General features: G+C 35.4%; 2 protein-coding genes across 3 annotated transcripts; one reads left to right on the plus strand and one right to left on the minus strand.

Moving 5' to 3' along the window:
- Nucleotides 1-7,222, plus strand: psmg2 (proteasome (prosome, macropain) assembly chaperone 2). The gene is made up of 7 exons (XM_067410814.1): nt 1-160; nt 279-450; nt 555-613; nt 1,398-1,516; nt 2,265-2,438; nt 2,531-2,651; nt 5,701-7,222. The coding sequence occupies exons 1-7, from the start codon at nt 104-106 to the stop codon at nt 5,779-5,781; spliced, it is 783 nt and encodes a 260-aa protein (XP_067266915.1). The 5' UTR covers nt 1-103; the 3' UTR covers nt 5,782-7,222.
- On the minus strand, nt 7,061-26,437 carry ptpn2b (protein tyrosine phosphatase non-receptor type 2b). Of its 2 annotated transcripts, none has more exons than XR_010897239.1 (10): nt 26,230-26,437; nt 25,158-25,248; nt 24,952-25,052; nt 18,730-18,828; nt 17,235-17,372; nt 16,872-17,081; nt 16,161-16,322; nt 15,860-16,056; nt 12,911-14,373; nt 7,061-7,742 (listed from the first exon to the last, which is right to left on the minus strand). XR_010897239.1 is itself a non-coding variant. In XM_067410813.1 (10 exons), the coding sequence occupies exons 1-10, from the start codon at nt 26,284-26,286 to the stop codon at nt 7,718-7,720; spliced, it is 1,182 nt and encodes a 393-aa protein (XP_067266914.1). In that variant the 5' UTR covers nt 26,287-26,437; the 3' UTR covers nt 7,061-7,717. The 2 variants fall into 2 exon arrangements, 1 of the variants encoding a protein (XP_067266914.1); XM_067410813.1 differs by having other exon boundaries at nt 14,272-14,373.
- Between the last annotated feature and the right edge of the window lie 1,011 nt (nt 26,438-27,448).

The following is a 27,448-nucleotide window of genomic DNA, read 5'->3' on the forward strand; positions in this document are numbered from 1 at the left end:
AGGTCCTTTTTTCCACAGCGCAGGAAATTGAAAGTAAAAATCACTACAGATCCACTGCAATTCATCTAAAATATCTTCTAAATTAGATATAAACAGTTTAAAAATGTTCATTTCGGCGGGGGATGATGTTCCATCTTTTAAAGGCTTTACGTTGATAATGGTAAGTAAGTTATTTGCCGTCATTAGTATTTTAGCTTCATCATCAACACAAACTCGTGTGATCCTCTGTATGCTGCAGTTATCATTGAGCTACTTATAATTGTGTGTCATGTGCATAGCCTGCAGTATCTGTTGGAAATGTGGGACAGCTCGCCGTGGATCTCCTCATCTCAACATTAAATATGCCCAGAGTGGGATACTTCCACACGGACTGTCTGATTCCCATGGTTGGGAACAACCCGTATGCAACATCCACTGAGGATGCTGCCCAGCTCAGCACCAGCGCAGAGGGTAATGGGATACTACAGCTTTAACCTTTAATTCCTGAGAATTATTTTCCCTCACCACCAATTCTTGCATGTACAGTGGCTGATGTTTTCAATGTGTTTGTGCAGTTTACTCACACAATGACTTAAAGCTGGCTGTCCTGCAGATAAGAACACCCATCATCCAGGTTAGTGGTGTGCATTTATACAAGTTTACACTTTATTGTACAGTTTAGTGGTGGACCAATATGGAGTTTTTGATGGCTGATGCCAATATCTTGCTGATAAAGCAGAGAGTTTCAATCCTTTTAGATACCACGACCCCCAAATATGATTTAATGCCATACTAAATATTTAATGCTAGCAATATAGTTTCATGAATAAAGACCCCATTAATATTGATAAAAAAGTATTATAAATATTTTTAAAGTATTATTTGGTAAATATTTAGTTTCTATTGTTACATCATTTATGATTTTTAACTCGCTACAGTATTATAGTACTATATTGATATATTTTAATCTATTTATTTGTTTAAACCAAAGTAATATGTAAACATTATGGCCCGGTTTCACACACAGGGCTTAGCCGAAGCCAGGATTAAGCCTTAGTTCAATTAAGGCATTTAAGTAGCATTTATAAACGTTCACTAGAAAAAAAACATTACTGGTGTGAATCTTGAGACAAAACAATGGCACTGACATATTTTAAGATCTGTCAGTACAAGTTACTTTCAGTTACAACAGCTCAAACATGCATTTTAGTCTGGGACTAGCTTAAGCCTTGTCTGTGAAACTGGGGGTAAGTATTTATTAATTTATTTGAATAATTTCTTTATATATAAAGCAGAAAAAATTTCATCTGATGGCGATAATTATAAAATGCCAAAAATACAGTACAATATATCAGTCACCCACTAAGGCAATATTGTTATTTCAGTTGCACATGACTGCCGTTTACTGTTTATTTTAGACGAAGGTCAGATCATTCCGAAAGCTGATTGTTTCCTGGATCAAGAGTAGTGGATTCCTCAGAAGTGTGCTGCTGTCAAGCAGTCACGCTTATCAGAGAGACGACCAACAGCTTCATGGGTAATGAAATAGTGAGGACAGATAGATAGAATGTAAATAAAGGCAATTATTTTTTTGTTGCACATAAAATTGTTTAAATGTCATTGTATTAGTTAAGTTAATTTTCTGATCTTTGATATCATTGTACACTAAACAAAATTATAAACGCAACACTTTTGTTTTTGCCCCCATTTTTCATGAGCTGAACTCAAAGATCTAAGACTTGTTCTATGTATACAAAAGGCCTATTTCTTGCAAATATTGTTCACAGATCTGTCTAAATCTGTGTTAGTGAGCACTTCTCCTTTGCCGAGATAATCTATCCACCTCACAGGTGTGGCATATCTAGATACTGATTAGACAGCATGATTATTGCACAGGTGTGCCTTAGGAAAAAGTCTTGGATCTTTGAAAATTGGAAAGACTTAATTTATGTCTTTGATCATGAAAATTGGGGGCAAAAACAAAAGTGTTGCGTTTATAATTTTGTTCTGTGTATTAAGTGACATATCAAACTTCATGGCATGTATTTTAAGGTAGCACACAAACATTTCATTTTTCAATTAAAACATGTTTTAAATGATAAAACAATATACTAATAGATATGTATTGTGCCTCAAACTTTAGTAGATGATTCTCTACACCTGTTATGCATAGTGAGGAGAACTGACTTATGTTCAGACATCCTCTAAAAGTCACCAAAACACCAGATGATTCAATTATTTGCCTGTGCTTGTGTTGCTGATGTCCACGTCTTCTTGTTGAGAAGCACTCCTCTGCGGTACCTCCTGAGCCCGTCTCTGCAGAAGGAGGAGGGCCAGAGGGTGGAGGAGCTGGGCTGGAGGGAGATGGAGAGAATCAGCATGTTCCCTGGGATCTCCGACTCAGAGCAGCGGCTCTATATTCCTGGAGGAGGAGTGACCAAAGCCCTTTACACAGACTGGTAAAAACTGTCATCGAAAAGTCGAAAAATGATCAAATCTACAATTGTGAATTTGGCCAAAAGAGTTTTTTTTTTTTTTTTTTTTTTGTCAGCTGCACAGAGGACATCCCTATGGCAGTTTTGCTGATCTTCTGCTCAGAAGGGGACAACATCCCTGATGCATTTGCTCTCATCAACCATCTCAATGACTGGTTTCATCTACTGGAAAAACCTGTAAGTGTTTGAGAAAATATACTGAATCTGAACAAAGACTATAGATATAGAAAGACTGTTCACTCCTATTAGTTGGGAGAAACTGCAATGTGCAATATGTACCTATAATACGTCCCGCCTTCGAAGTAAAAGAGCCAATCGCTGATTGATAAAGTCATTGAGTCACTGCAGCTGCCGTTTCCCATAGAAACCTGAGACTCGCTCGTAGGACTGCACATGCACATTGGCTCGTCTAGCCTGAAAAATATGCTTTTTTAATGCTATTTGAGCATAAGAAACAACATTTATGGTACAGTCCATGTCAGATTTTGTTGCTGATTTGAAATGTTATTTAATTGTGAGTTTACCAAGCAGTTTTTGAGATTTCTTGATTTCCCCCATTCAAATAAGTAGGACTTGGTCTTCGATGTCCGAAATAGCTGCCTGGAGGCATTGCAAATACGGCCGCCGAGTGAACAGACTTTCCATAAAAGGGACTTTGATCTGAATAATGGTGATGAAAGAAACTGAGTATCTGCAGGGTTTTTAAAATAAAATTGAAGGCTTTTTAAGACCTGCACAAGTGAAATCAATACCGTATGACTATGAGTGGAGTAGGGCAATGTCTATGGTAAAATACTAAACACTAAAATGACTGTAAAAACCAGTCTAAAAAACCTTTACAGTTCAAATAGGTTTTGACAAAAAGAAAGGTTGTTTTTTAGGTTCTAACTAAATTAGTTAACATTAGTTCATCTTTGTTAATGTTAATTTCAACATTTACTAATACATTATTAAAATCAAGAGTTGTATTTGTTAACATTAATTAATGCACTGGGAACTAACATGAATAAACTATGAACAGCTGCTGTATTTTTATTTACTAACATTAACAAAGCTGAACAAATAGAGTAACAAATATATTGCTCATGGTTAGTTCATGTTAGTTAATACATTAACTAATGTTAATACATTAACTATAACTATTGTAAAGTGTGACAAAATAAAGTTTTATAAAATGATAAAAAAAAAAAAATGAATTTCACATTTCAGACTTTAAACAAATTTTTAAGAACAGGGATGATATATACACACACACACACACACACACACACACACACACACACACACACACACACACACACACACACACACACACACACACACACACACACACACACACACACACACACACACACACACACACACACACACACCTTATTATCCTGGTTTAGAATGCATATTAGATTCTTGTCGATCAACCAGTTAACATTTATAACAGCATGTATGTGTATGCTGCGTAAAAATATGGGTTGATTTTCGCATTGGTCTGAACAAAAAGAGCAGAAGTAGAATTCCTTCTCTGCTAGTAAGGCGACAAGTTTGCAGTTATGATATTAACACCATAAAAGTAAACGGTATAATTCATTATTAGTAGACCATAAGCAATCGCTTGGCTTAAATGTGGGTTATTCATTGATTACGTACTGCAAGGATGTAGAATGCGCGCAACTATGCCGGGTTTTTACTTTGAAATGCGTAGAACTTGCATTTAATCATTGCCTTTTGTAGTTCATCACATTAAAGGTATGAATATCTTCCCATGATTTACTCACCCTCAAGCCATCCTGATGACGAACACAATCAGAGATACAGTACTGTGCAAAAGTCTTAGGCCACCACCAGCTTTGTTTTTTAGCAATGTTTTAATGACCATTCATTTGAATGAAATAAAAATTTTCAGTCTCTTTATTCCGATACAAACAGAAAATACAGGAAATATGTACACAAAATAAAAAAAATAAAAAAATTCAGAACAAAATTGTTTAAGCCGAAATCAGTATTTAGTGTGACATCCTGGACTTCTTCCACTTTCAGAAACTTCTCATCAGATTTTTAGTTTTCTTGGCCTACCAGTCCTTTTCCGTTCCATTTAGGTTTAAGAGAGCCAGGTTCCTGCTTTTCTGGTTATATTCTAATAAAGAGACTGAGAAATTATTATATATGTTCATTATATCTTTGCTAAAACAACATCTAAAGGTGGCCTAAGACTTTTGCACAGTACTGTATATTTAAAAATATTCTGGCTCTTCCAAGCTTTATAAGGGTAGTGAATGGGGGGCGAGATTTTGAAGCCCAAAAAATGCATCCATTTGTCATAAAAATAATCCATACGGATCTAGGAGGTTAATAAAGGTCTTTTGAAGCGAAGTGATGGATTTTTGTAAAAAAAATATCCATATTTAAAACTTTATAAACTAAAATAACTAGCTTCCGGCAGATGACCGTACGCATACTTGCTTTAGACTTCTAATTTGTGACCTGTATTTTGATTTGCTCTATCCTCTGAGCTTCCGCGTTCATCATTGCGTCATGTGCTGGGTCAGAGGTTACTCTTCCGCCGCAAATCGATGCATGCGGCCATCTGCTGGAAGCTAGTTATTTATAGTTAATATAGATATTTTTCTCACTAAACCCATCACTTTGCTTCAGAAGGCCTTTATTAAACCCCACTGGAGTCGTATGGATTATTTAATGGATGGATGCATTATTTGGGCTTTAAAATTTCACCCCCCATTCACTACCATCATAAAGCTTGGAAAAGCCAGGATATTTTTAAATATAACTCAGATTGTGTTAATCTGAATAGATTCAGATAGTCATAAATACCTGGGATGGCTTGAGAATGAGTAAATCATGGGATAATTTTCATTTTCGGGTGAACTATCCCTTTAAGCCATATTGCATTTCCTGTTTTTTCCTTCCCCAAATTTAAGACCTCTTAAAATTCAAATGAAGACTTTTATTATACCATTTAACATATTTAAGACATTTTATGGCCTTAAATATGATGAAACTTAATTTAAGACTTTAAGTACCCATGGGGAAATGGGATCTGGTTATTATAAAAGAAAAAAATGCAGAAGCACCATTGGATGGAATTTCAAAACTTATTGTTGAGCATGGCACATTTCCTTAGAAGGATGTGGTTACATCATTTCAGAAGTGAAAGGTTTTTTTCCAGCATAGATAGCGTTGTTGCTTTGTTAATGGTGATATTTTCTCTTAGACGCAGGGCTCAGTGCAGTGGCAGGTTCCTCCCTCATGGAGGCTGCTGTTCGGCAGTGGGATCCCACCTCTTCTTTTCTGAAGCGCGGCTGAAAGCATCATGTTTGCGCCTGGACATGCTTTTTGCAACTCTGCTGAACTGTAGGTGTGACCGTTTAGAACATGAATCAGAGAATCACTGATGTTGAGCTGTCAAACTACACAAAGCTTTATATACACATTTTGCTTGTAAATAAGTGAAATAGTACAGAAATAATAAACCGTAACATTATTTTTGGCAAATTGTTTGTCCCGTATTGTTTTTTCTCATTATGCTTGTCATGCTGATACTTTTTCATCTCTCCGCCCACCAGTTGATGACAGAATTAGTTCTGGCTCTCTTCCACTTGTTTCCCAGCAGTGTAGCAGTTCTTGTAATGTGACGCAGCTCTAAACCTGCTGTGACCAGTTGTGTGTGACTCTGTTCTTGTGGGAAGAAAGTGAAAACATTTAAAGCCCCTTGACTATGCTTTCATTGTTGGTGCACCAAGAATTACCACATTAAAAGCGTCAAGTCATATCCCATCATCACTGTCTTAAAACCACACAGTGATGGAAATTAAATATTATCATGGGCTTAATGTAACAAGTGGTCAAAAAATATCCAGGTTATATACTACTGTTTGGGGGCAGTAAGATTTTTACTTTATGAAATTGATCAAAAGTGACAGTAAAGACAATGGTTACAAAAGATTTATTTCAAATAAATGCTGCTCTTTTGAACTAATCCTGAAAAAATGTATCACTGTTTCCACAAAAATATTAAGCAGCACAACATTGTTTCTTGAGCAGGAAATCATATTAGAATGATTTCTGAAGGATCATGTGACACTGAAGACTGGAATAATGGATGAGATTAAATAATTTAATCATAAGATTAAATAAAAATGTATAAATTTTAATTTTTCACAATATTACTGTATTTTTGATCAAATAAATGCAGCCTCGGTAAGCATAAGATACTTCTTTCAAAAAACACTGAAAAAGTGTTTTTCATGATGAAATAAAATTACAAATAAGGTTTCTCTCATTGGGAAATTTACATAATTAAGCATATTATAGCCCCCAATTCTCTTTCCTGTAATATGGAGAAAAAAAAAAAAAAAGGAAAAAGGCACTTTCATAGAAATTTTTTATATTTTTAAAATATAAAATATTTTTACAGTAATAGCATTTTTTTATGCATGGTCTTAAAAAGGCCACATTATTATTATAGGGTTGAATTATGAACTGGACAGCTTAGTCCATAAAGAGAATTAAATGAGCCATAATTTTAGATTGGTGGTTGACTGCTTGGATAAAGTGAATGAAGCAACGCATAGTTACAGAAACTAAATGATAGTAGTTTTATTCATGGATCCTACTCTTGGATAAAGAAAAGTAAGACTCTTCAACATCAGACACCGCGGGTTTGTTCTGTTTGTTTTAACCAAATGCAATGTCTGTTCATCATTTTGTACAATTAAATTTTTTTTTTTTTTTTTTTTTTTACATCTCATAAGGTACACTATGTACACAATGTGAGCACTCCAGCATAAGACATCATCTAACAATCTCACAAACTGGATTTGAGCATACAGCCCTGTAGATATAGGAAATTTCAAGTAATTTCATATAAAAAATAGAGCATTTCATTTTGCCTTTGAAAAAAAGTTGTCTAAAAATACAATGTGTGAACAGCATTAGAAATGCATAGACCTATTTCAGATCTTGCTGCTTTTTCCAACAAAACAAAAAGCAAAATAAAAAAAAAGACAATAGGTCCAATGAAATTAAAACCCAATCCAAACCATGGCGATGCACTGTCCTCTTGATATTATTATTGAGTTTCCTCCACTGACATATAGTGCTGGTGTGTGCCGTTGTTCGGAGTGGAGAAACCTTCTCGAAGAGTTCATGCTGTTAACGGCTTTTAAAAACATTGGGGTGGATGGGGGAGGATTATGGGTTGGAGATCACTTGCTGAGGTTGCCATGGATTTAGGAGTCACTGGTTGTTCTTGCTCTGTCAATACAAGCACAGAATACAAAGTCAAATATGTAATATTTCAAATCACAAAAGGGTCATAAAAGGGTTTCTTCACCCAAAAATGAAAATGAAACATTTACTTGCACTCATTTTGTTCTAAACCTACATGACTTTCTTTTATGGAACACAAAGGAGAACTTTAGCAGAATTGTTGTTGTTCCTTAATGGGAAGTTCCAAAAACAGCTGACGGTCAAACGACATGAGAGAACTGAAGAAATAACTTAAGCAATTTTTATGATCAGCTATGACAAATAAATATAGTTGACACACCTTCTTTTTCTTCTTTTTTTTTTTAAATTATTGTTGGGAATCGCCAACCACCAAATGATTCAAATCTTCACAATGCAATTTCAAAATGATTCTCGATGCATCTCAATTTCTCCTTAATGTCGCTTTAAAGTCAAAACTAAAATATGAATACTTTGAATCACCACTAGATATAGTTCAAGCAGGTTGTGTCACCCAGTATTAGGCTGCGATTACACTGAAAAAAACAACAAAAAAAAACAGATTTTTTTTCTCACATCTGACACAGATTGGAATTTGTTGCACACATGTAAACAGAAAAATCTGCTCCCATAGTAAAACAATCACCAAGAATAATTTTTGCTGATGATTATTGTATATTATATTATTGATATTGGATACAATGGGGAAAATAATTATTTGATCCCCTCCTGAGAGTTTGCCCACTTACAAAGAAATGAGGAGTCTATCATTTTTATGGTAGTTTTATTTTAATGGATCGAGACAATATCAACCAAAACAATCTAGAAAAAACACATTATATAAAAGATTATAAATTGATTAGCATTTGATCAAGTGAAATAACTATTTGATCCCCTACCAACCAGCAAGAATTCTGCCCCCTACAGATTGTTTGTGCCCATGTCAAACACAAATTAGTCCAGTCACTTTAAGAAAGTCCTCCTAATGTCAGCTTGTTATGTGTATAAAAGACACCTGTCCAAAGAATCTGTATCTTCCATTCGAACCTCTCCACCACCATGGGCAAGACCAAAAAGCTGTCAAAGGACATCAGGGACTAGATTGTAGACCTGTACAAGGCTGGAATGGGCTACAAGACCATCAGCAAGAAACTTGGTGAGAAGGAGACAACTGTTGGTGTCATTATTCAGAAATGGAAGAAATAACATACTTTGCTGCAATGGATTGAGATCCTGCAGTGCCCGCAAGGTCCCTCCTGCTCAAAAGGCACATGTACAGGCCCGTCTGAAGTTTGCCAAAGAACATCTAAATGATTCAGAGAAGGCTTGGGAGAAAGTTCTGTGGTCAGATGAGACCAAAATTAAGCTCTTTGGCATCAACTCAACTCGCCGTGTTTGAAGGGAGAGAAATGCTGACTATGACCCTAAGAACACCATCCCTACAGTTAAGCATGGAGGTGGAAACCTTATGCTTTGGGGCTGTTTCTCTGCTAAGGGTACAGGGCGACTTCACCGCATTGGGGGGCCAATGAACGGGACCATGTACCGTAAAATCTTGGATGAGAACCTCCTTCCCTCAGCCAGAACACTGAAGATGGGTCATGTATGGATCTTCCAGCATGACAATGACCCAAAACATTCCACCAAGGCAACAAAGGAGTGGCTCAAGAAGCAGCACATTAAGGTCAAGGAGAAAATCTGTGGAGGGAGCAGAAACTTTGAGTTGCCAAAGGACAGCCAAGAAACCTTAAGGATTTAGAGAAGATCTGCAAAGAGGAGTGGACCAAAATCCGAGATGTTTGCAAACCTGGTGACCAACTACAAGAAACGTCTTACCTCTGTGCTTGCCAACAAGAGTTTCTCCACCAAGTACTAAGTCATGTTTTGCTTGGGGATCAAATACTTATTTCACTCACTAAAATGAAATCAAGATTTTAAAATAAAATTGTTGCCATATTCAAATAAAGATTTTAAAATACAGGCTAAGTGTCAATAATTAAACAAGTATATGTTTAGCTAATTGTCAGCCTCTTACTTGAGAGATTGCAGAATTCAAGTGACAAATTATTATTTAAAGGTGCCCTAGAATCAAAAATTGAATTTACCTTGGCATAGTTGAATAACAAGAGTTCAGTACATGGAAATGACATACAGTGAGTCTCAAACTCCATTGTTTCCTCCTTCTTATGTAAATCTCATTTGTTTAAAAGACCTCCGAAGAACAGGCGAATCTCAACATAACACCGACTGTTACGTAACAGTCGGGATCATTAATATGTACGCCCCCAATATTTGCATATGCCAGCCCATGTTCAAGGCATTACACAAGGGCAGCCAGTATTAACGTCTGGATGTTCACAGCTGAATCATCAGACTAGGTAAGCAAGCAAGAACAATAGCGAAAAATGGAAGATGGAGCAATAATAACTGACATGATCCATGATTACATGATATTTTTAGTGATATTTGTGAATTGTCTTTCTAAATATTTCGTTAGCATGTTGCTAATGTACTGTTAAATGTGGTTAAAGTTACCATAGTTTATTACTGTATTCACGGAGACGAGAGCCGGCGCTATTTTCATTTTTAAACACTTGCAGTGTGTATAATTCATAAACACAACTTCATTCTTTATAAATCTCTCCAACAGTGTGTAATGTTAGCTTTAGCCACGCAGCACAGCCTCAAACTCATTCAGAATCAAATGTAAACATCCAAATAAATACTATACTCACATGATCCAACGCATGCATGCAGTATGCATGACGAACATCTTGTAAAGATCCATTTGAGGGTTATATTAGCTGTGTGAACTTTGTAAATGCACTGTATTATCGTTGAGAGCTTGGGGGGCAGGGAATCAGTGCATAGTTAATGATGCCCCAAAATAGGCATTTAAAAATAAATAAATAAAAAAAAAATCTATGGGGTATTTTGAGCTGAAACTTCACAGACACATTCAGGGGACACCTTAGACTTATATTACATCTTGTAAAAACTGGTTCTAGGGCACCTTTATATATAAAAAAATAAAAAAATAAATAATTTTTTTTGGGGGAGAAGCATGTTCTGATCAGCTCGATAGGAGGCATATAAATACACATCCGACTCACCTAGTTAACCTCGACAGTTTTCTGCATCCCTTTGCCACCCCGACTGCTCACTCTTGGGAGTACTCTGGGTTTGGTCTAAGTTCCGAGCTCGGAGCCTCTTCTCGGACAGCACGCCAAATACGCTTATTTTACTCATTTACTCTTATTTGATCATTTGTAAGAGTAACCTCGTAAAAACAACTGCCATAGGTAATCGGACAATTATTTTATTTTTTTTTACTTTCAAAGATTTATTTTTGCGGTTTTTGCCTTTTTATTATGATAGGACAGTAAGTAGACTGGAAGAGGAGTGGAAAAGAGAAAGGACGATAGGATATTATTTTCAACTTGACCGCAATGTTTTATTCTCCATCATTCAATACATTTTCCCTGTACATAAATTAACCTTCAAGTTATGTCGTCACAGATTAAAATATGTGCATCAAAATATTTATTGCATTTATGAAGAAAAGGCTCACGATTCAAAGCTCTATCGCCCATGGTGTTCAGTGTCTTTGGGCACAACCATTTTAGGATTGTTTATGATTTGGTCTTCGTGACTTGCCTAACTTTTCACAGATTTTAGGAGCTAGTTTTAGTGCTAAAATGCTTTGTGCATAATACTCTTACAGCAAAAATGTAGGAGTCCTAAATTTAGGACTTAGATGTTTTGTGATTACAACTCTAGATCTGAGCATTAAGACTTGCAGTGTAAACGCAGCCTTAGAGGTAACTATGCGGCTTTTATTATGTGTAAATGAGATGAGACAGACTGGTATAAATATTCCCATGCATTCCATGTCAAATGTGTTCCATGATATAGACAGAAAGTGACAGTAAATGACAGAATTTTCATTTTTTTGGGTGATCCCTTTAAGTGGCACATTCAATATATGCATGTTTTTTTTAAGCTCTGCTTCTGACAGTCTATTAAGAATAATAACAGGTAGTTAATGTCCCACCATGCAGTAGGGGCATTAACGACCAGTAAGGACTAAGCTCTTATTACTGTGAAAAAATTACATTCAGTATTGGTATGCTGTTCCCTACTCCTTATTCACCCCTTTGGCTTCAGTAATTCAAATGTTTCTGCATGTTATGATGGGTCAGTTTAGACCAGTGGTTCAACCTTTTTGACTTCAAGGTTCCCTTTTGTCTGAGCTGATATGTACCTCAGGCACTTTGTTGCTCACAATTATGTAAACTGTTGTACATTTTTTTAAAGTGTTTTTAAGCATTTTAATTAAGATTACATTAATATAACTACATTTAAATAATTTTAGAAATTTAATTTTTTCAAGGAAAGTTGTCCCCTAGTTGAGAACCACTGGTTTTTAGACTATTTTGTTCATCTTTATACATTTTTATACATCTGACTGATATAAATATTTATCCACTGATATTTATCCATCCAATGATAAATATTTAGTGGGTTCATTTCTCAGTTGTTACAAACCTGGGTAGCATTTCCTAAAAGCATCGTAAGCCTAAGTTGATCGTAGCTCCATTGGTTTCAATGGAGCTACGATCAACTTAAGCTTACGATGCTTTTGGGAAACGCAACCCTGAGCGTGATAAAGGGGGGCATGAAGGCAAGTGAGGGAAGTTTTTTGCTTAAAAAAATCTTGTTATACATGCATCCTTTTCACTAAAATGGCAGAATAAAACAAAAATATACATGAAAAATAAAGAAATAAATCTATTTTAGTGACACACAAATTAACCAAGCAATACACACTCTTAGCTCAGTCTGCAGAAACATACCAGTGCTGCACACAAACCACACGCCCACAAATGTTTCAAATTTGAAAATTAATGCACTGAGGCTGTACCAAAAAATAAAGAACTTCGCCACATTTCAAGAACCATCAGGTTTTGGCCCTCAAAAGACTTTTAAGTTGTTTAAATTAGCCATTGCGAACACAATTTAATCTCATTCAAGTAGAGAAAGCAAACGTCTTAATCTGAGAAAAAAAAAAGCAAAAACATCACACCATGCTTAAGCTCAGTCTTAAAATGCCAACAGCCACGGCCATAAGAATAGCAGCAAGCTCCAAACCAGCATGTCACAGCACACAAGGCTCATGTCTGGAGCTCACGTACAGCCTGAAGATTTTGAGGAGCCTGGTCAAGCTTGTTTTTACAAAAAATCCTGCAGATGTGCCATTGCTGCCTCATTAGGGAGGTTTCCCAACAGGGCAGCACTCGCTGTGTCACGTACAGCAAATACAGCCCAGACTGAAACCATAATATAAGACAGTTACTGCCAGAATTCACCTGTGCTATACAGAACTTTACAAAGCCTCGACACAACGCTGACCTGACCCAACAACCTGTTCATATGTAACATATGACCTCCTTGCACTTACAAAATTGCTGAAGATTGAATAAAAAAAATAAAATAAACCTCGTTAACTAAAGAAAATTAAGACTACTTTTAACATGAGTATTTCAAAAAGTTTCTTGTATTTTTATATTTCCCCCCAAATTATCATTAGTGTAATGTGAAAAAAAATAATCTCACTTTAACATGCAAGTAATGATATATTTTAAAAGGCATTAATACATTTTTGAAGTACAGTTGTAAGTACAGATCATAGCAGTATTTGTTGAAATAAATTTTATTAAAAAGGAAAACATTGTATTACAGTGTATTACAGTAATGAGCATTTAGGGGAAAATCTGCTTGTCATGAAAATGTCAGAATGCATTTTCTTTTTTTCTTTTTTTTTAAACAGGCCATCAGACTTATTATCAAGCTCCATCTGATTACATCAGCATCCCACTAGCCTACTCAAGTCTGAAATCTTGCCCCCTTCTGTCAGAGATCTGTCATACTCGCCAATTAGGGTAATTTATGATGGTGGATATTGAAAAACTTGTAAAAAGAAATATTCCAAAATAATTATCTGCTATTGTATTGACCAACATGTCTATATAATTTGTTATTCTATTATGATATTATTAATATAATATAGTATTATCAGTGATGCCAGTTGAACTCGCAAATTACAGTAAGTTCTGGCACACAGAGATTACAAAGGCACACGGAATCGCAGCTCAATTCTCTCCCTGGGTAGATGCCCCATTTCAAACAGAGAAAAGAACAGCAGTACACTGATCCGCACTGGTGAAACTGAGCTGCTTCTGCTGTTATATGACAACACAACAGATATATTTTGCAGATGGCAAGATACACAAGTATATCCTAGTGACATGAGTCTGCAAATGGCTTGGTCTCTGAATGGCCCAAAAGACTAAATAGTAACTTAAAAGTCTAGTGAGGCACCTACATATGAGACACTGAATACCAAGTGACATTATGAGAACTGAGTGGGTTGAAGGATCTGTGGGATTATATGACATTACATACACATGACCAGACATGTTGAAATGATTCAGTGAGGCAGTGAAGAGTAGAGCACAATAAAAAAAAAACATTCCTTCCAGACAGACAGTTTCACCTTTTTCTTTTCTTATCAGGGTCGTTGATCCTGGGTTTTGTCTGTTTCTGAGTCTTCTGCATGGGGTTGGACATTTTCTCATCTCTTGGTCTTTTGTGACCACTGGAAAGAGAAAACAGAGAATATAACATGACAATGTGGTATTTTAACAGTGTTCTAACAAGGTACTATACAAGTCACATTTCCAGTAAAAAGTATTTTTTTCTATCCTCACTAAAAGCAGAACACAAACTCATAGTCTATCAGAACAAAATAGATATTTAATCCTCAACGAAGCATGACGAATCTATTGTTCCAAATCATTGGTTCAAAGTGTCAATCAAACTGCCAAAGTCATGCCTCCCAGTGTAAACCAATGACATTTCTAAACACTTATGACGTAACGAAGCCTCGTTTACTGAAATTATGCGACTTTGGCAGTTTGATAGACGCTCCAAACCACTGATTCGAAACAAAAGATTCGTAAAGCTTCGAAGCTTCATGAAGCAGTGTTTTGGCACACAAAGTATTCTTTTCGCTTCATAACATTAAGGCTGAACCACTGTAGTCACAGGAACTGATTTAAATATGTCTTTAGTAGCTCTCTGCATTCATTTTTGGGTCAACTAACCCTTTAATTTAGGAAACAAAATGGGTGAATCTCACAGAAACTGTCCAGTTCACACCCAAAACCAAAAGGAAAAAAACAAATTAAGCATGTAGTATCTGCGACACTAGTGGCACCTAGCGAAATTACAAAAAGGCCTCTCCCAACTCATCACAAATACAGCTCTTAATGGGTGTTTGAGAAGGCATCTCTCAACAGGTATAGACTACATTCAATAAAAGGTCCAACATATTAGGAATAGCAACTGAGTAGGCTAATAACACTATCTAAAGCGAACGCGAGCGTCTCACTTATAATAAACCCATCCAACTTATCTGCACCAGGCACATTTTTTGACATAACATGACACAGACTGTCTACACTGGACACATAAAAGTAAACAAACTGGAACATTTGTCTTTCTGAACAGGTGCATAATGATGCCATGTATGGTACTGAAGCATCCATTGTAACGCATCGCAATGCAGCAGAATTTTGCTTGCACTCCTGTACCCGAAGCTGAAGGTTTACACTTCTTTCACACTTCTTACAGAATTTCACACATTCTTACAGTAAAATAAACTGATTTAAATCAGCATATTTTTTAAGTAATACCACAATGTATAATTTTTTTTTTTCGAATTGAAATGTGAAATGTGCTTGATTGTCTTCAAAAAAAACAAAAAAAACAAAACAATGAACAACTCAAAAAGTAAATGGTTTTAAAATATGCCTTGTTTTCTTAAAGCTAAATTATATTTTTCATATCATATTTTTTGGAATGAAATATGACCTTGACAGATTTTGTAAGATTCATCAAATTATAGAAGCAAATCAGTAATTCAACCATTCTAAAACATTAAAATAGTACAATAATCCTGGGACTCATTTGGAAACCAAATCCAGCATCTGAAGTCATGCTTGATGAATGCTGATTCCTTATCACTTTCAGTTTCGGAACCTCTTTGTTAAATCTAAAATATACAATGTCTTGTTACATACATTGTTCGAGCATCTCTGTCTGGTTCTTTATTGGGGGTCTCTAGGCCTGTTTTCTTTCCTGTCTTTGAGTCCATCCCATCCTCCAGACGAGACAACTTGCTGCCATTGTAGCGTTCTGTGCATTTAGGAGGCTGCGGCGGTGGGGGAGACTCAGATAGGGGTTCTTGGTCCTCTCTGGAGAGCTCTCGCCATTGTTTCTGCATACATTCATAAAAAAACTATAATAAACACAATAAACACAAACACAGTAAATCTAGTCCAGGGTCCAGTTAATGGTGATTCTGTTAAAAAAATGGCATGCCTGCACAGAGGAGTCTCCCATAATGTACTTGGCACCTTCCAGCACAGCCATGTATGAGAAACGCAGCTGGTCGGGGGTCTGAATCAAACCCATCCGATACTTCCTCATGTCTAGAAGAATCTTTTTGATGTCCACTGCCAATGGGTCTTTCCTATTGTCCATCTGAACACATTGGTGATAGAGGAAAAGCAGTGGTTAATAAATAAATTTAAATGGATAAATAAAATAAAAAAATAATATATATATATAAATTATATTATTTTTCCCCCCCCTTTTCTCTAAGCCTCATGAGAATACAATACCGCAAGTATAACTCATGATGTGGCACCACAATCGGGTATATGTTGTCTAATCATTTGAGACTAGTAAAGTCAAAGGTTTTTCTCCCAACAGTTTACTTTTTGGTAAAAATCAATTAATATTGCCGGTCATAACTTTGAAAACACTTGACTGGATTTGTTTTCTCATGACTTAAAATGCAAAAATGCATCTATGCAAAAATGCTTGAAATCAGACTATACAAAAAGTGGCTTAAGTAAATGTATTGCCTATTTTGTATCCATATCACTGAAAATCAGCCCTTCAGTGACCTACAGTCCACAGCAAATCTGAAAATTGCTTTGATGTTAGAAACATTGGCAGAATGTGCAATTAAGTATTCACAAAAACGTTATATTTCTTCAGGCTCCTAGTTTTAGAAATCCAACTCACCAAGACAAGACAAGTGTCGACCAGAGAGAATGTTCCAGATCGCCCAATTCCTGCACTGCAGTGGACCACTGCTGGACCATGGTCCATCCCGAGTGAGCCAGACTCTCGCACTTTAAACAGGAAATTGAGAAAGCTGGCTGGGGATTCTGGGACGCCAAAGTCAGGCCATGTGGTATAATGAAAATGATAGATCTCTCTTGTCTCTCCTGTCTAAGTGGGGAAAAAACAGACAAGAAATGTACATGATATTAGTATTGCTAAAAGAATAGAACTGCAATTAAAATCTGCATAGGAAGACATCAGATAGAAAGAATATTCTGTGAGCATTAATGTGTTTTTCAGTGGTTAATATGACAAACTTACATTTGCGTTCTGGAGTTCCAGCACTCTGGTGGTGTAATATGACTTGATGTCCTCTGACACTAGTGTTACCACAAAGCGGGTGTCACGGAAGGACATTTCTCGTTCTTCTTGTGTCGGCCAATATTGTGCACACTTTTCCTGCATTAAGGAATGTGTAGAAAAAAATAACATCTCTTTTATTTAAAAACTTCCTGATATAAAAGTTGTTTTAAAACTTAAAAGGCTGATTTTTTTTTTGCTGTTTTAAGATGTTGTCCATAAAATTTGGATACAAAAGTCAGTGCAAGTCAGTGCAAAATTAAGACTAAATAACACTTGTTTCCTTTTTATGTTCTGTGATAGTATCTGACCCTCTTATATGTGAATAGTCATTAGACTATGTCCATAAACACATGACATTATGCAAAAATTTGACAGTTATTTGATTTAAATGTCCCAATTTAAAATTTGCCAAAAAGAGTTTCAGTTACACCCACTGAGTTTCAGTTACACCCACTGCATACATCACAGAATATACATTGATAACTGGCTCAACGACATATAAAAATGATGTGAGATGAAGATAAAAATCTAGTTCACATGTATGTGCAAATATCATGAATTCTGAATTGAGAAATATTAATTTTAAATAATTTAATCATTCAGTAATTAAATGTTAATTATAAAATACCTAAATTGCATTTTTATGTATTGTTTTAATAAATTACTAGATCTGAAAAAAAAAAAAAAATATATATATATATATATATATATATTCTCAAGGTTAGGCCTTTCTAAAATATCTGTCATATTATTCTATTGTGAAATATATATATTGGTAGTATTTTTCACCAACGCACTCAAACTGAACATAGACTCAGATTTTCTAATAAAGTGTTCTATAAAATACCTCAGTGTCATACAAAAAAAACAGGATGGCAATACCATTGTAGCATCATTTATTCAGTATTTATTTATTAATACAGCAGTCAACATTTAAAGTGGATCAAATCCTTTGATCAAAGTTGTCCTAAAACCTTCTTCTTAGGACAACTTTGATTAACTTTTCTTTTGATCCACTTCATATGTTGACTACTGTATTTTGATTTAACATTTATTTTTATATTTTCATTTTTTATTTTAATTGTAGTTTACATAACTTTATGTGCTTTTGTCATTTATTTTTATTTCTGCTTTAAATTTTAGTACTTAAACAAAAATAAGAAATGAACAACCAACTAAATTAAATTTTCAGTTAAAGTTTTTCATATAACATTTATTTTTTTTTATTTTATTTCATTTATAGAAGACTAGTTAATAGTCTTAACAGCACTGCATCTTCTACAGATCTGTTAGTTCTTTAACATACTACTTAGACTCCCTAATGCTCTGCTGAGCTCTCTAATATGAACTATTTGAATAACAGAAAGCCTTTACATTTCATTGAAGTATGAAAGTATGGAGGCTGAAAGTGTGGTGCTTTCAAAGTTAAAAGGTTTAGATCAATGATGCTTACCGAGCCTTTTTCTATTACTCTGTTGAGCATGATAACGGCTTTGGTCTTCTGCTCCCAGATCATCAGCCAAAAGTGACCACAGGTGTTTCTCAGAGGACCCTGACAATAAAGAAACAAACATAGAATGTTTGACAATAGGAAGGAATGGGCCAAAATGGTCACAAGAATATGTCTTATGTAATAGCCCCTTAAGAAATATGAAACCAGCTTAATTTTTTTCAGAGCTTACATAAGATAGACAGACAAGTTGACTAGTCAATGGGTAAACCCTAATTCAAGCATGTAATCAAAACATGTAATCTTGCACTAGGGCTGCACGATATATCGTTTTAGCATCGAAATCACGACGTACGCATCCACGATAGTCACATCGCAGGATGTGCGATGTCTAGTATAGTTAATCCGTACGGACAAGACAACACGATTTAAAATGCACAAGATTCTCTGATTAACAGCAAAGTGTGACCATCATACAATTAAAGTTTATCATTTGAACATGTTTTAGGTCCTGTCAGTTTAAACATTCAAGAGATTATAAACCATTTGATCACACAAAGACGAGAAAGTGAACTCAAATCTGAACAGGCTGCTGTTTTATGTGCGCACCTGCACACACAGAGCCACAGATGCACGTGAAAGAGGGTAAAGAAAAAAAAAAGTTGTAGTTTTAACACAGATTAATTGTTTAATTTATACAGTGAGACTATGTATTTTACACTATGTATTATTTTACACTATGAATCATTACACACAGTATTATTTTACATTTGATTATTCAATTTCCGTATCTGAATACTGTTAGGCTTACCTGGAAAAAATAAATATAAATTTGCATCTTTGTTCTATTATATTTATCTATGCTTGTAATTTGTTCATTATTTTCTATGTGTATGCACTCACCTACAAAATCACCCCAATCATCCTAGAATTATTAATTCTTTCCAAATATAGAGCTATTGAAGTCGTCTGGTGATTTATACATCACAGAAAAACAAAATATTGCAGTGTCAATTTTTCCAATATCGTGCAGCCCTATCTTGCACATCTCTAGTAGTGCTGGGGGTGGTAAAAGGTTCATCAGGTATATTGTTTTTAATTTTTAGAACGATATGCATTTATCCAATAACGCCATCCTGGTGCATTGCTGAAAAAATAGAGTGATTCAGGTATGACTTCAGAACCTGGAAGTCTGATAAGCTGCTCGTTCCTTCTAAGATTTTCCTATGGGGTTTTATAATGGGGTTTTTCAATTTATTTTAAAATGTCTAAGTATAGTCAAGTTATGTTTACCACAGGCTTTATTTTACAAATAAAATCGAAAACTCTCATAAAACCCCACCGGAAAATCTTGAAGGAATCAGCGGGGAATGAATCTTCCGGGTTCTGATGTCATACCTGCACCACCTCTATTGCTGTATATATTCAATGGGCATGAAGAGCACTATGTAGAGTATCGAGAGAGGAACTCCATTAACTGCATAGCGTTAACTGCATAAACATGGATGGAATCACGGAATCCAGTCACATACGGAACTTACTGTATAAAGCAGAACGCTATGGAATTTGTGTGAATAAATCAAAAGTAGGGCTATACAGTGAATCAAATCTCAATATGGACTAGTGTCTGTGGATATTAAAGCTCGAAAATACTGCTATTGAATTCTGAAGTCTGCATGTTCTGCATTTCTGTGTGAATGAGCGCCACAGTTTCATCTACTACACACATATTGAAGCCTGCGTGACGCTTCAGCGTCTGCCATCTCACTATATGAGGACATGGACACATGAACTTCATTGGCAGAGCTGAGAGTCACTTTACCAGCATTTCACCATTTCATTTAATAAAACTATCGTCATTTGTCATATATCATCTTATGTCTTCATTTCATGACAACCAATCAAAATAAAAGTAAAAGGTATTAATTGAAGAAATTATAAATTCTCACTTGATTTCATTAAATAAATTTTCAGTTTTATAAATTGATTTCTTAAAGTACTTAAAGTATTTGTCCTTACACTGTTTTTATATTCTCTGTATTCCTGATAAAATAAGTAGAATAAGCCACAATAAAAGTACAATGAAAAAAACAAAAACAAAACAAAAAAACCTCCAGAGTCTTAAAAAATACAGTGATACAAATATTTGGTCATACCGCCCAGCACTTATCTCTAGTAGATAGCTATGCAAAATCGTGTAATGTCAAAAAGTCTGGCACACCTACACATTTGTTAAAAAATATCAAACGAAAACCGCATCTCAAAAGGCTGACTAATGTATTTTAGAGTCTGTGACCTTCGAAATGCTACCCACACAACTTTGTTGGTAATGGACGTGCGTAAAACCTACCACCTGCCTACATCATCCTGTAGTAACATCAATGTAAAGCAACTGCCAGTGGAGCGAAGGTAGCCAATGGTGTTGAATCTAGAGGAGTAACACACAGGTTTTACCAAAAACTGCTAAGTTCACAATCCTGTTCTCTGTACCTGAGCAAAGCCATTACACCACAGGTTTCTACAGAGGGACTGCAATTAGTCTACTCAAAATAACCAAAAAAAGTGCCTGCTTAGGCATCTTATTCAATATGTCAAAACAAAAGCTTTCTATTATTGAAAACTAGAGCTGCACGATTAACCGTTAAAAAGATAGCAATCTTGATTCAAACACCATCTTATTCCTATATGACAACGATTCTCCTGTGTCTATTAAACCTTTGACAAAATCACACCAGAACATCCAGATCTGCGTCTCTGACCCAGAGAAAGCAGTTGTCATGAATAGGTTTTAAACAGCTTCACAAACAGTCTTTTCAACCACATAATATTTCTGTTACAAATATTCAAAATACCATAGAAGTACATGTTTATTGATAAGATTTTTTTTTAAAAAGACACGTCTTTAGTAGCGATCAAAATAGAGCATATCACTTTTTGAATGTAACTCGGCACTTCAAATAACAATTTTAATCGATTACATTGTTACACCACTAGGTGGTGAGAAGTGGCTGTATAAAAAAAAAGAAAAAAAAAAAAAAAGTTTTATTTGTCATCAAATCATTCTTTCAAGAAATTCATCCAAAAATAATAAAACAAGTCAAGTATTTGAGTGAGTCTTTGAATCATTCAAACTGATATTTTTTTTTTTTTTTTTAAATAATTCATTCAATTTAAAGCTGCTGTCCGCGATTTTTATCCCTCTAGCGGTTAATAAATAGAACTGCATGCGTCTTGCGGAGGAACAATCTAGCCGGAGCTACTTTTCTCCGTGTATGTCTAAGGCGAGTCACACAGTTACTGTGATACTCTGTGGCGAGTCCTACCAGTCCGGTCTGAAATAGTCCGAACATAAACACTTATTATAAGTGCACCATAATGATTCAGGATAAGACAAAAACATGGTTTGGAAAATGGATTCATGTTGTATATTCTCATTTTATCATTTTTGCAAATTTTTAACAAAAAACGTTGCGGACTCCAGCTTTAATTAAACACTTAAATAGACTGCAGCAATTAACATTTTGTTAGAGCCTATAGTAATGAGTTTCCTAGGTAGAAATTGCACATGGACGCCCAATCTTGCAGAATCGATAAGCTCGTAATCACGACTTAAAATTATCAATCACTCACGTGAAAATTATCAAATTTCCTATAGCACGTGAAGGCAGCATAAATTACATGTTATATTCTTTAGTTAACAGTTACTCTGTTCAGAATCGTGGGAGAATCGTGATCTCTTTAGAAAAAAAAAAAAAAAAATGTGATTCTCAAATTATCCAGAATCGTGCAGCTCTACTGAAAAAATAATCTAGTCTTATAAATATGAAGAATCAAAGCATGAAATATACTACATTATCCTTTCATTTTAACACTGCTGTGATTATTTCTGCAGAGTTTTAAAAAACAATTTTAAGACTTTTTAATAACCTTTTTTATGAGCTGCACAGATAAAATGGATACCATAGAGAATAAATAATGTATCTCAGACTCAAACTCTTAAAGGATTAGTTTACTTTCAAGTGAAAATTACCCCAAGATTTACTCACTCTCAAGCCATTCTAGGTGTATATGACTTATATGAACACAATTGGAGATATATTAATAAATATCCTGATGCATCCGAGTTTATAATGGCAGTGAGAGAGACCAAGGAGTATGAAGCTGAAGAAAATGCCTCTATCCATCATAAACTTACTCCACACGGCTCCGGGTGGGTAAATGAAGGCCTTCTGAAGCGAAGCAATGTGTTTGTACATATCCATATCAAAAAAAAAAAAATATGGATATGTTAAATTTGAAAAATATCCATATTTAAAATATACATATTTAAGTTATAAAGTAAAATATCTAGGTTTCGCCAGACCGCCTTCCGTATTTAAGTTATGGGAAAAAAACAAACAACAACAACAAAAAAAACGAAACTAGTGTCGCATCGCTTCACTTCAGAAGGCCTTTATTATCCCCCGGAGCCGTGTGGAGTACACTTTTATGATGAATGAAGTCACTTTCTTCAGATTCATACTCGTTGGTCTCGCTCACTGCCATTATAAAGCTTGGATGTATCAGGATTTATTTATTAATATATCTCCAAATGTGTTGATCTGAAAGAAGAAAGTCATATACACCTAGGATGGCTTGAGGGTGAGTAAATCTTGGGGTAATTTTCATTTGAAAGTGAACCAATACTTTAACTTAATTAAACTGGGGCACACCTTCAGCTGCATAACAGGTTAACTTCAAGTTTAAAATACTCAATACATGTTTTACAATATATACACTCATTATATATACGTACTCAAATTGATTAATGTACTAATAAATCAATACATATGAATTAGAGGATAGTGGATTTTGATGATACAACAACGTGTCTAAAGAAAGACAATAAACAGATTATTGTGTCGATACTTGCATATAATGAAGGTGTTAAATGTTTTTCGTCTTACCTTCCTATGAGCTCCAAGAGTTTGTTAAATTAAATGCCAGATGCAGTTTGTGTAGCTAAAATTATGCATAATCAGGGTTTTTCCCTGCATTAAAAAACATTTTGGTGGCCTCAAATGAATTTGTCCCACCAAATATATATTTGATCATTTAATCTGACGATACCTAATGTTCTGCAGTACCAGTACCCACTGATAGACGGCTGTTGTAAAACACATCTATTGAACGCTTGAATGCAATAGCCAATTAGATGCATTTAATTTAGCCAGCGCGAGTTCTGTACACAAGCAAATCCTTTCATTATAACCAACAAAGTATAAAACACAATGTCAAAAAGAGATTCATTACACAGCTTCATTGATTATAACAGGAGTTTTCGCAAGAGTGCAGCTTTGTGTACCTCATGCTGTAGTAATGACAGCTTCAGTGATTATAATGGCAGCGATCTTTTCTCGATTTCTGTATATAATATATATTTTTCATGCTACTAACTACATTTTGCAAATTTTCTGGATACAACCATATTTAAAACGCACGACTGAATCAAACTGACAATGAAAAACTATAGCAATGAACAAAATCTTATACTGTATGCCATTTGATGAATATTCAGGATAAGTTAATACTACAAACTGTTTCTTTGCATTTATTTTGGATATATGGTCATTACTGGGCAGTTTACATGGGTACGTTTTTTTGTACTGTGTGTGTGGATGGCCGTGTTCATTTGACACCACCGAAGACCACTTTTTGACATGGAAAAAACCCAGATAATGTAGGACTTTATTACAAACAACCCTAAAATACATTAGGACTCTTATTTTGAAATGTCTATGTTTTACTACTTCCAGTTGCTCATTTAAAAAGACAAAGAATATGCACATAATCTGCACACTTATAAACATCCACAACATATTACAATATCAAGTAAACATTGTCACAATACATTGAGTAGATTATAAGATTATTGGCATAAATGTGCTGTTTTGATTGATTGCAAACTGCTCTGAAATTGTGAGCCTGTAGAGTGTGCAAGTGCAACAGTGCTGTGTTTTGACTTTGAACGTGCAGCACTTCAATTTATTTACTTCAGTAACAGCTTCATGAAATGTAATAATAACATTAGGCCATATCATGATTCCTGTTTTTCTTTTCTGTCCCTAAATTTAAGACCTCATAAAAAGGAATTTGAGCCTTTTTAAGGACCCTCAGGAACCTTGTCAGTGCTGCATGCTTGCAGCTCTAAGAGTAAATTTATTGGCCGGGGTGGAGTTCACTCACCTGTGTAAGTATGTATCTTCTCTGGGCTTCTTCCATTACCACTAGGCTGGCATTGATGTAGTCATTTTCTGTGTTTTCTAATTTCACCCGACTGTGGTCAACTGATATGTTTGGAAAAAAGGGAAACAATGTCAAATGCAATATTAAAGTCTAGTTGCCTTCCATGACGAGAGGCATATCACTTAGGCGAACCTGATGTTACTTACATGGGCTCACATCTCTGTATCTGTTTCTATTGCGATTCTCTGGATACTTGGCCACTTTGAAAGCACACTCATGTGACTGGTTGCGTATTTCCTGGAAAAGAAATACAAGTAGAGCTTCAAACCAAAAGTTAAATCAGGTCATTACTGTCATTTCAGTAAAGTCAACTGCACATTTCTGCAAACACAGGACATGAAAAAATAATTTAAAATAAATTCGCTGATCATGTTGTTTGCTACTGCTTCCAGAAAAAGTAACACAAGATTACTGGAAAGGAAGCTACATGTTTGTTTAGTTACAGACAAACTCCCTCAACAACAAAATAAATTTATGAGGCCTTTACATATTATGTTTGTTTATTTAGCACTACAAGAGTGAAAGATTTGAAATCCAGATACAAGTTTTTAAAAAAGATTTTGTTCAAGAGGATACTGAATGTGAAGGAGACTACATGGCAGTTTTATTTAACAGACTGCTTTTTTTTATGTTTACGGATGACATTTAGCCAATGATATTAAGAAAACGTAACAGTTGGTGTTTACAGTAAATAAACGTGTTTAAGTCAGAAATAGCTAACAGCTGTTATTCGTTTAAACGATGGGAATGTTACATTGTCACAAGATGTCTGTACCAAAACCTAGTGCGTTGCCGGCATTTTTGTCGTTAAATCACGTTAAATGTTGTATACAACGTACGGTTCGTTACGATTTCAATCTCAGCCTACAGTTTTTCTGTTGTTGTGACAAAACATTAAGCATAATAATTTAAAAAATATATAGTTAAACAGACTCAGTGCCCAAACATGCTGTCTAGGTAGGCAGTTCACTAGATTCTGAGGTACAGTTACAGTTTCACTCACAACACTTCAGTTTACAAAAGAACAACCACCATAACATCCTGGTTTTACAGCTTCACTTTCATTTTATCCCCATTTCAACAACAGTAAAACGAAGAACAGTGAAAACACACTGAATTAAAGTTTAAAAAGAGACAAAAAAGACAGAGATATTTTTCTCTCGGCTTACTATAGATTGCGTGGCTCATTAGCATGCTAGCTGACTTAGCTTCACTTACTAAATAAAGGTTCTGCCAGCGGCCCTCTGAATCTATGTCCTCAAACTCCTGCTCCATATCTCCGTCAACTCCTTCCGCTTTAAGCTTGTTTATTATTAAGAATGAACGTCACAACTGTAGAAATCAGTCATTTCTCGTTCTCACACTGAACCGCTGAGAGTCTGACAGTGTTTGTCCGCGTCGCTGACATTTGCGACGAGTAGCTCAGTCCTCTGCGCATGCGCTGCGAGAGCGCCGCTGCTCTGCTCATGCGCAGTGAAAGAGCGTTTCAAGATGTCAGAGCAGGGCGAACATTTTAAACATATTTTAATTCACCCAAGGGTTAATACACCCAAATATTAAAATTATCCCTTGATTTACTCACCCTTTAATCAATCCTAGGTATATGATTATATTCTTAAAGACCCCGTTTAAACATTTGTACGTGTTGGACATTTTTCTCATATATAGCCTTTTTTAAGTTTTCAAGTTTATTTTGTGTTATAGTGTGATGCTCACTTCTCAGTTGTAATTCTTTTTGCAATTGTTATTATACTATATAATGATATTTTGTTCTAATCTACAGTAGACTACATAATAGCCTATTACAATCTTGATTTACACTGTAAAACATCTCTGGTTACTAAAGGTAACCTTGGCTCCATGAGAAGGGAACGAGACATTGCGTACAGCTGATGCTGACGCATTGAGGGAACAACTTTATCCTCATTAGAATGTTGAAGCCTGATTTGCTCAGGGAGGGCAGGGCCAAGACAATCAGTGAATGAGTGTGTACATAATATTGAGAGTAGAAGCAGTGAAAAACAGCACTAACTATCAGAAACGTTGACAACACAGTGATTATTCAATTTTTCAGCAAACAGCGAGTCTGGCTTGGCGCACAGTATGTGACATACTACTGCGATATACTACAGTCTTATGCAGTAATACATTCCACTAGCAAGGACTAGCGAACGAAACAAGAGTTCAGGGGCCAGGGAACCGCTGAAGTTATAATGAACGAGCGTTGAGCTCTGCGCTCAATAGAGAATGAACATATACAGGCTCTGTCCTTCCTGCAGACAGTGATACAGATTATAGAACTGGATGAGCAGGTGGTGGAGGCGCCGAAAGGAAGGACCGAAAATTGATAGGTCACGCCTTTGTAGGCAAACCTCAGAAAGTGCCTGTGGCGAGGGAATATCTGAATGTGGAAATAAGCATCATTCAGATCCACGGA

This window comes from Chanodichthys erythropterus, chromosome 15, assembly GCF_024489055.1.
Source record: "Chanodichthys erythropterus isolate Z2021 chromosome 15, ASM2448905v1, whole genome shotgun sequence".
NCBI classification, from domain to species: domain Eukaryota; kingdom Metazoa; phylum Chordata; class Actinopteri; order Cypriniformes; family Xenocyprididae; genus Chanodichthys; species Chanodichthys erythropterus.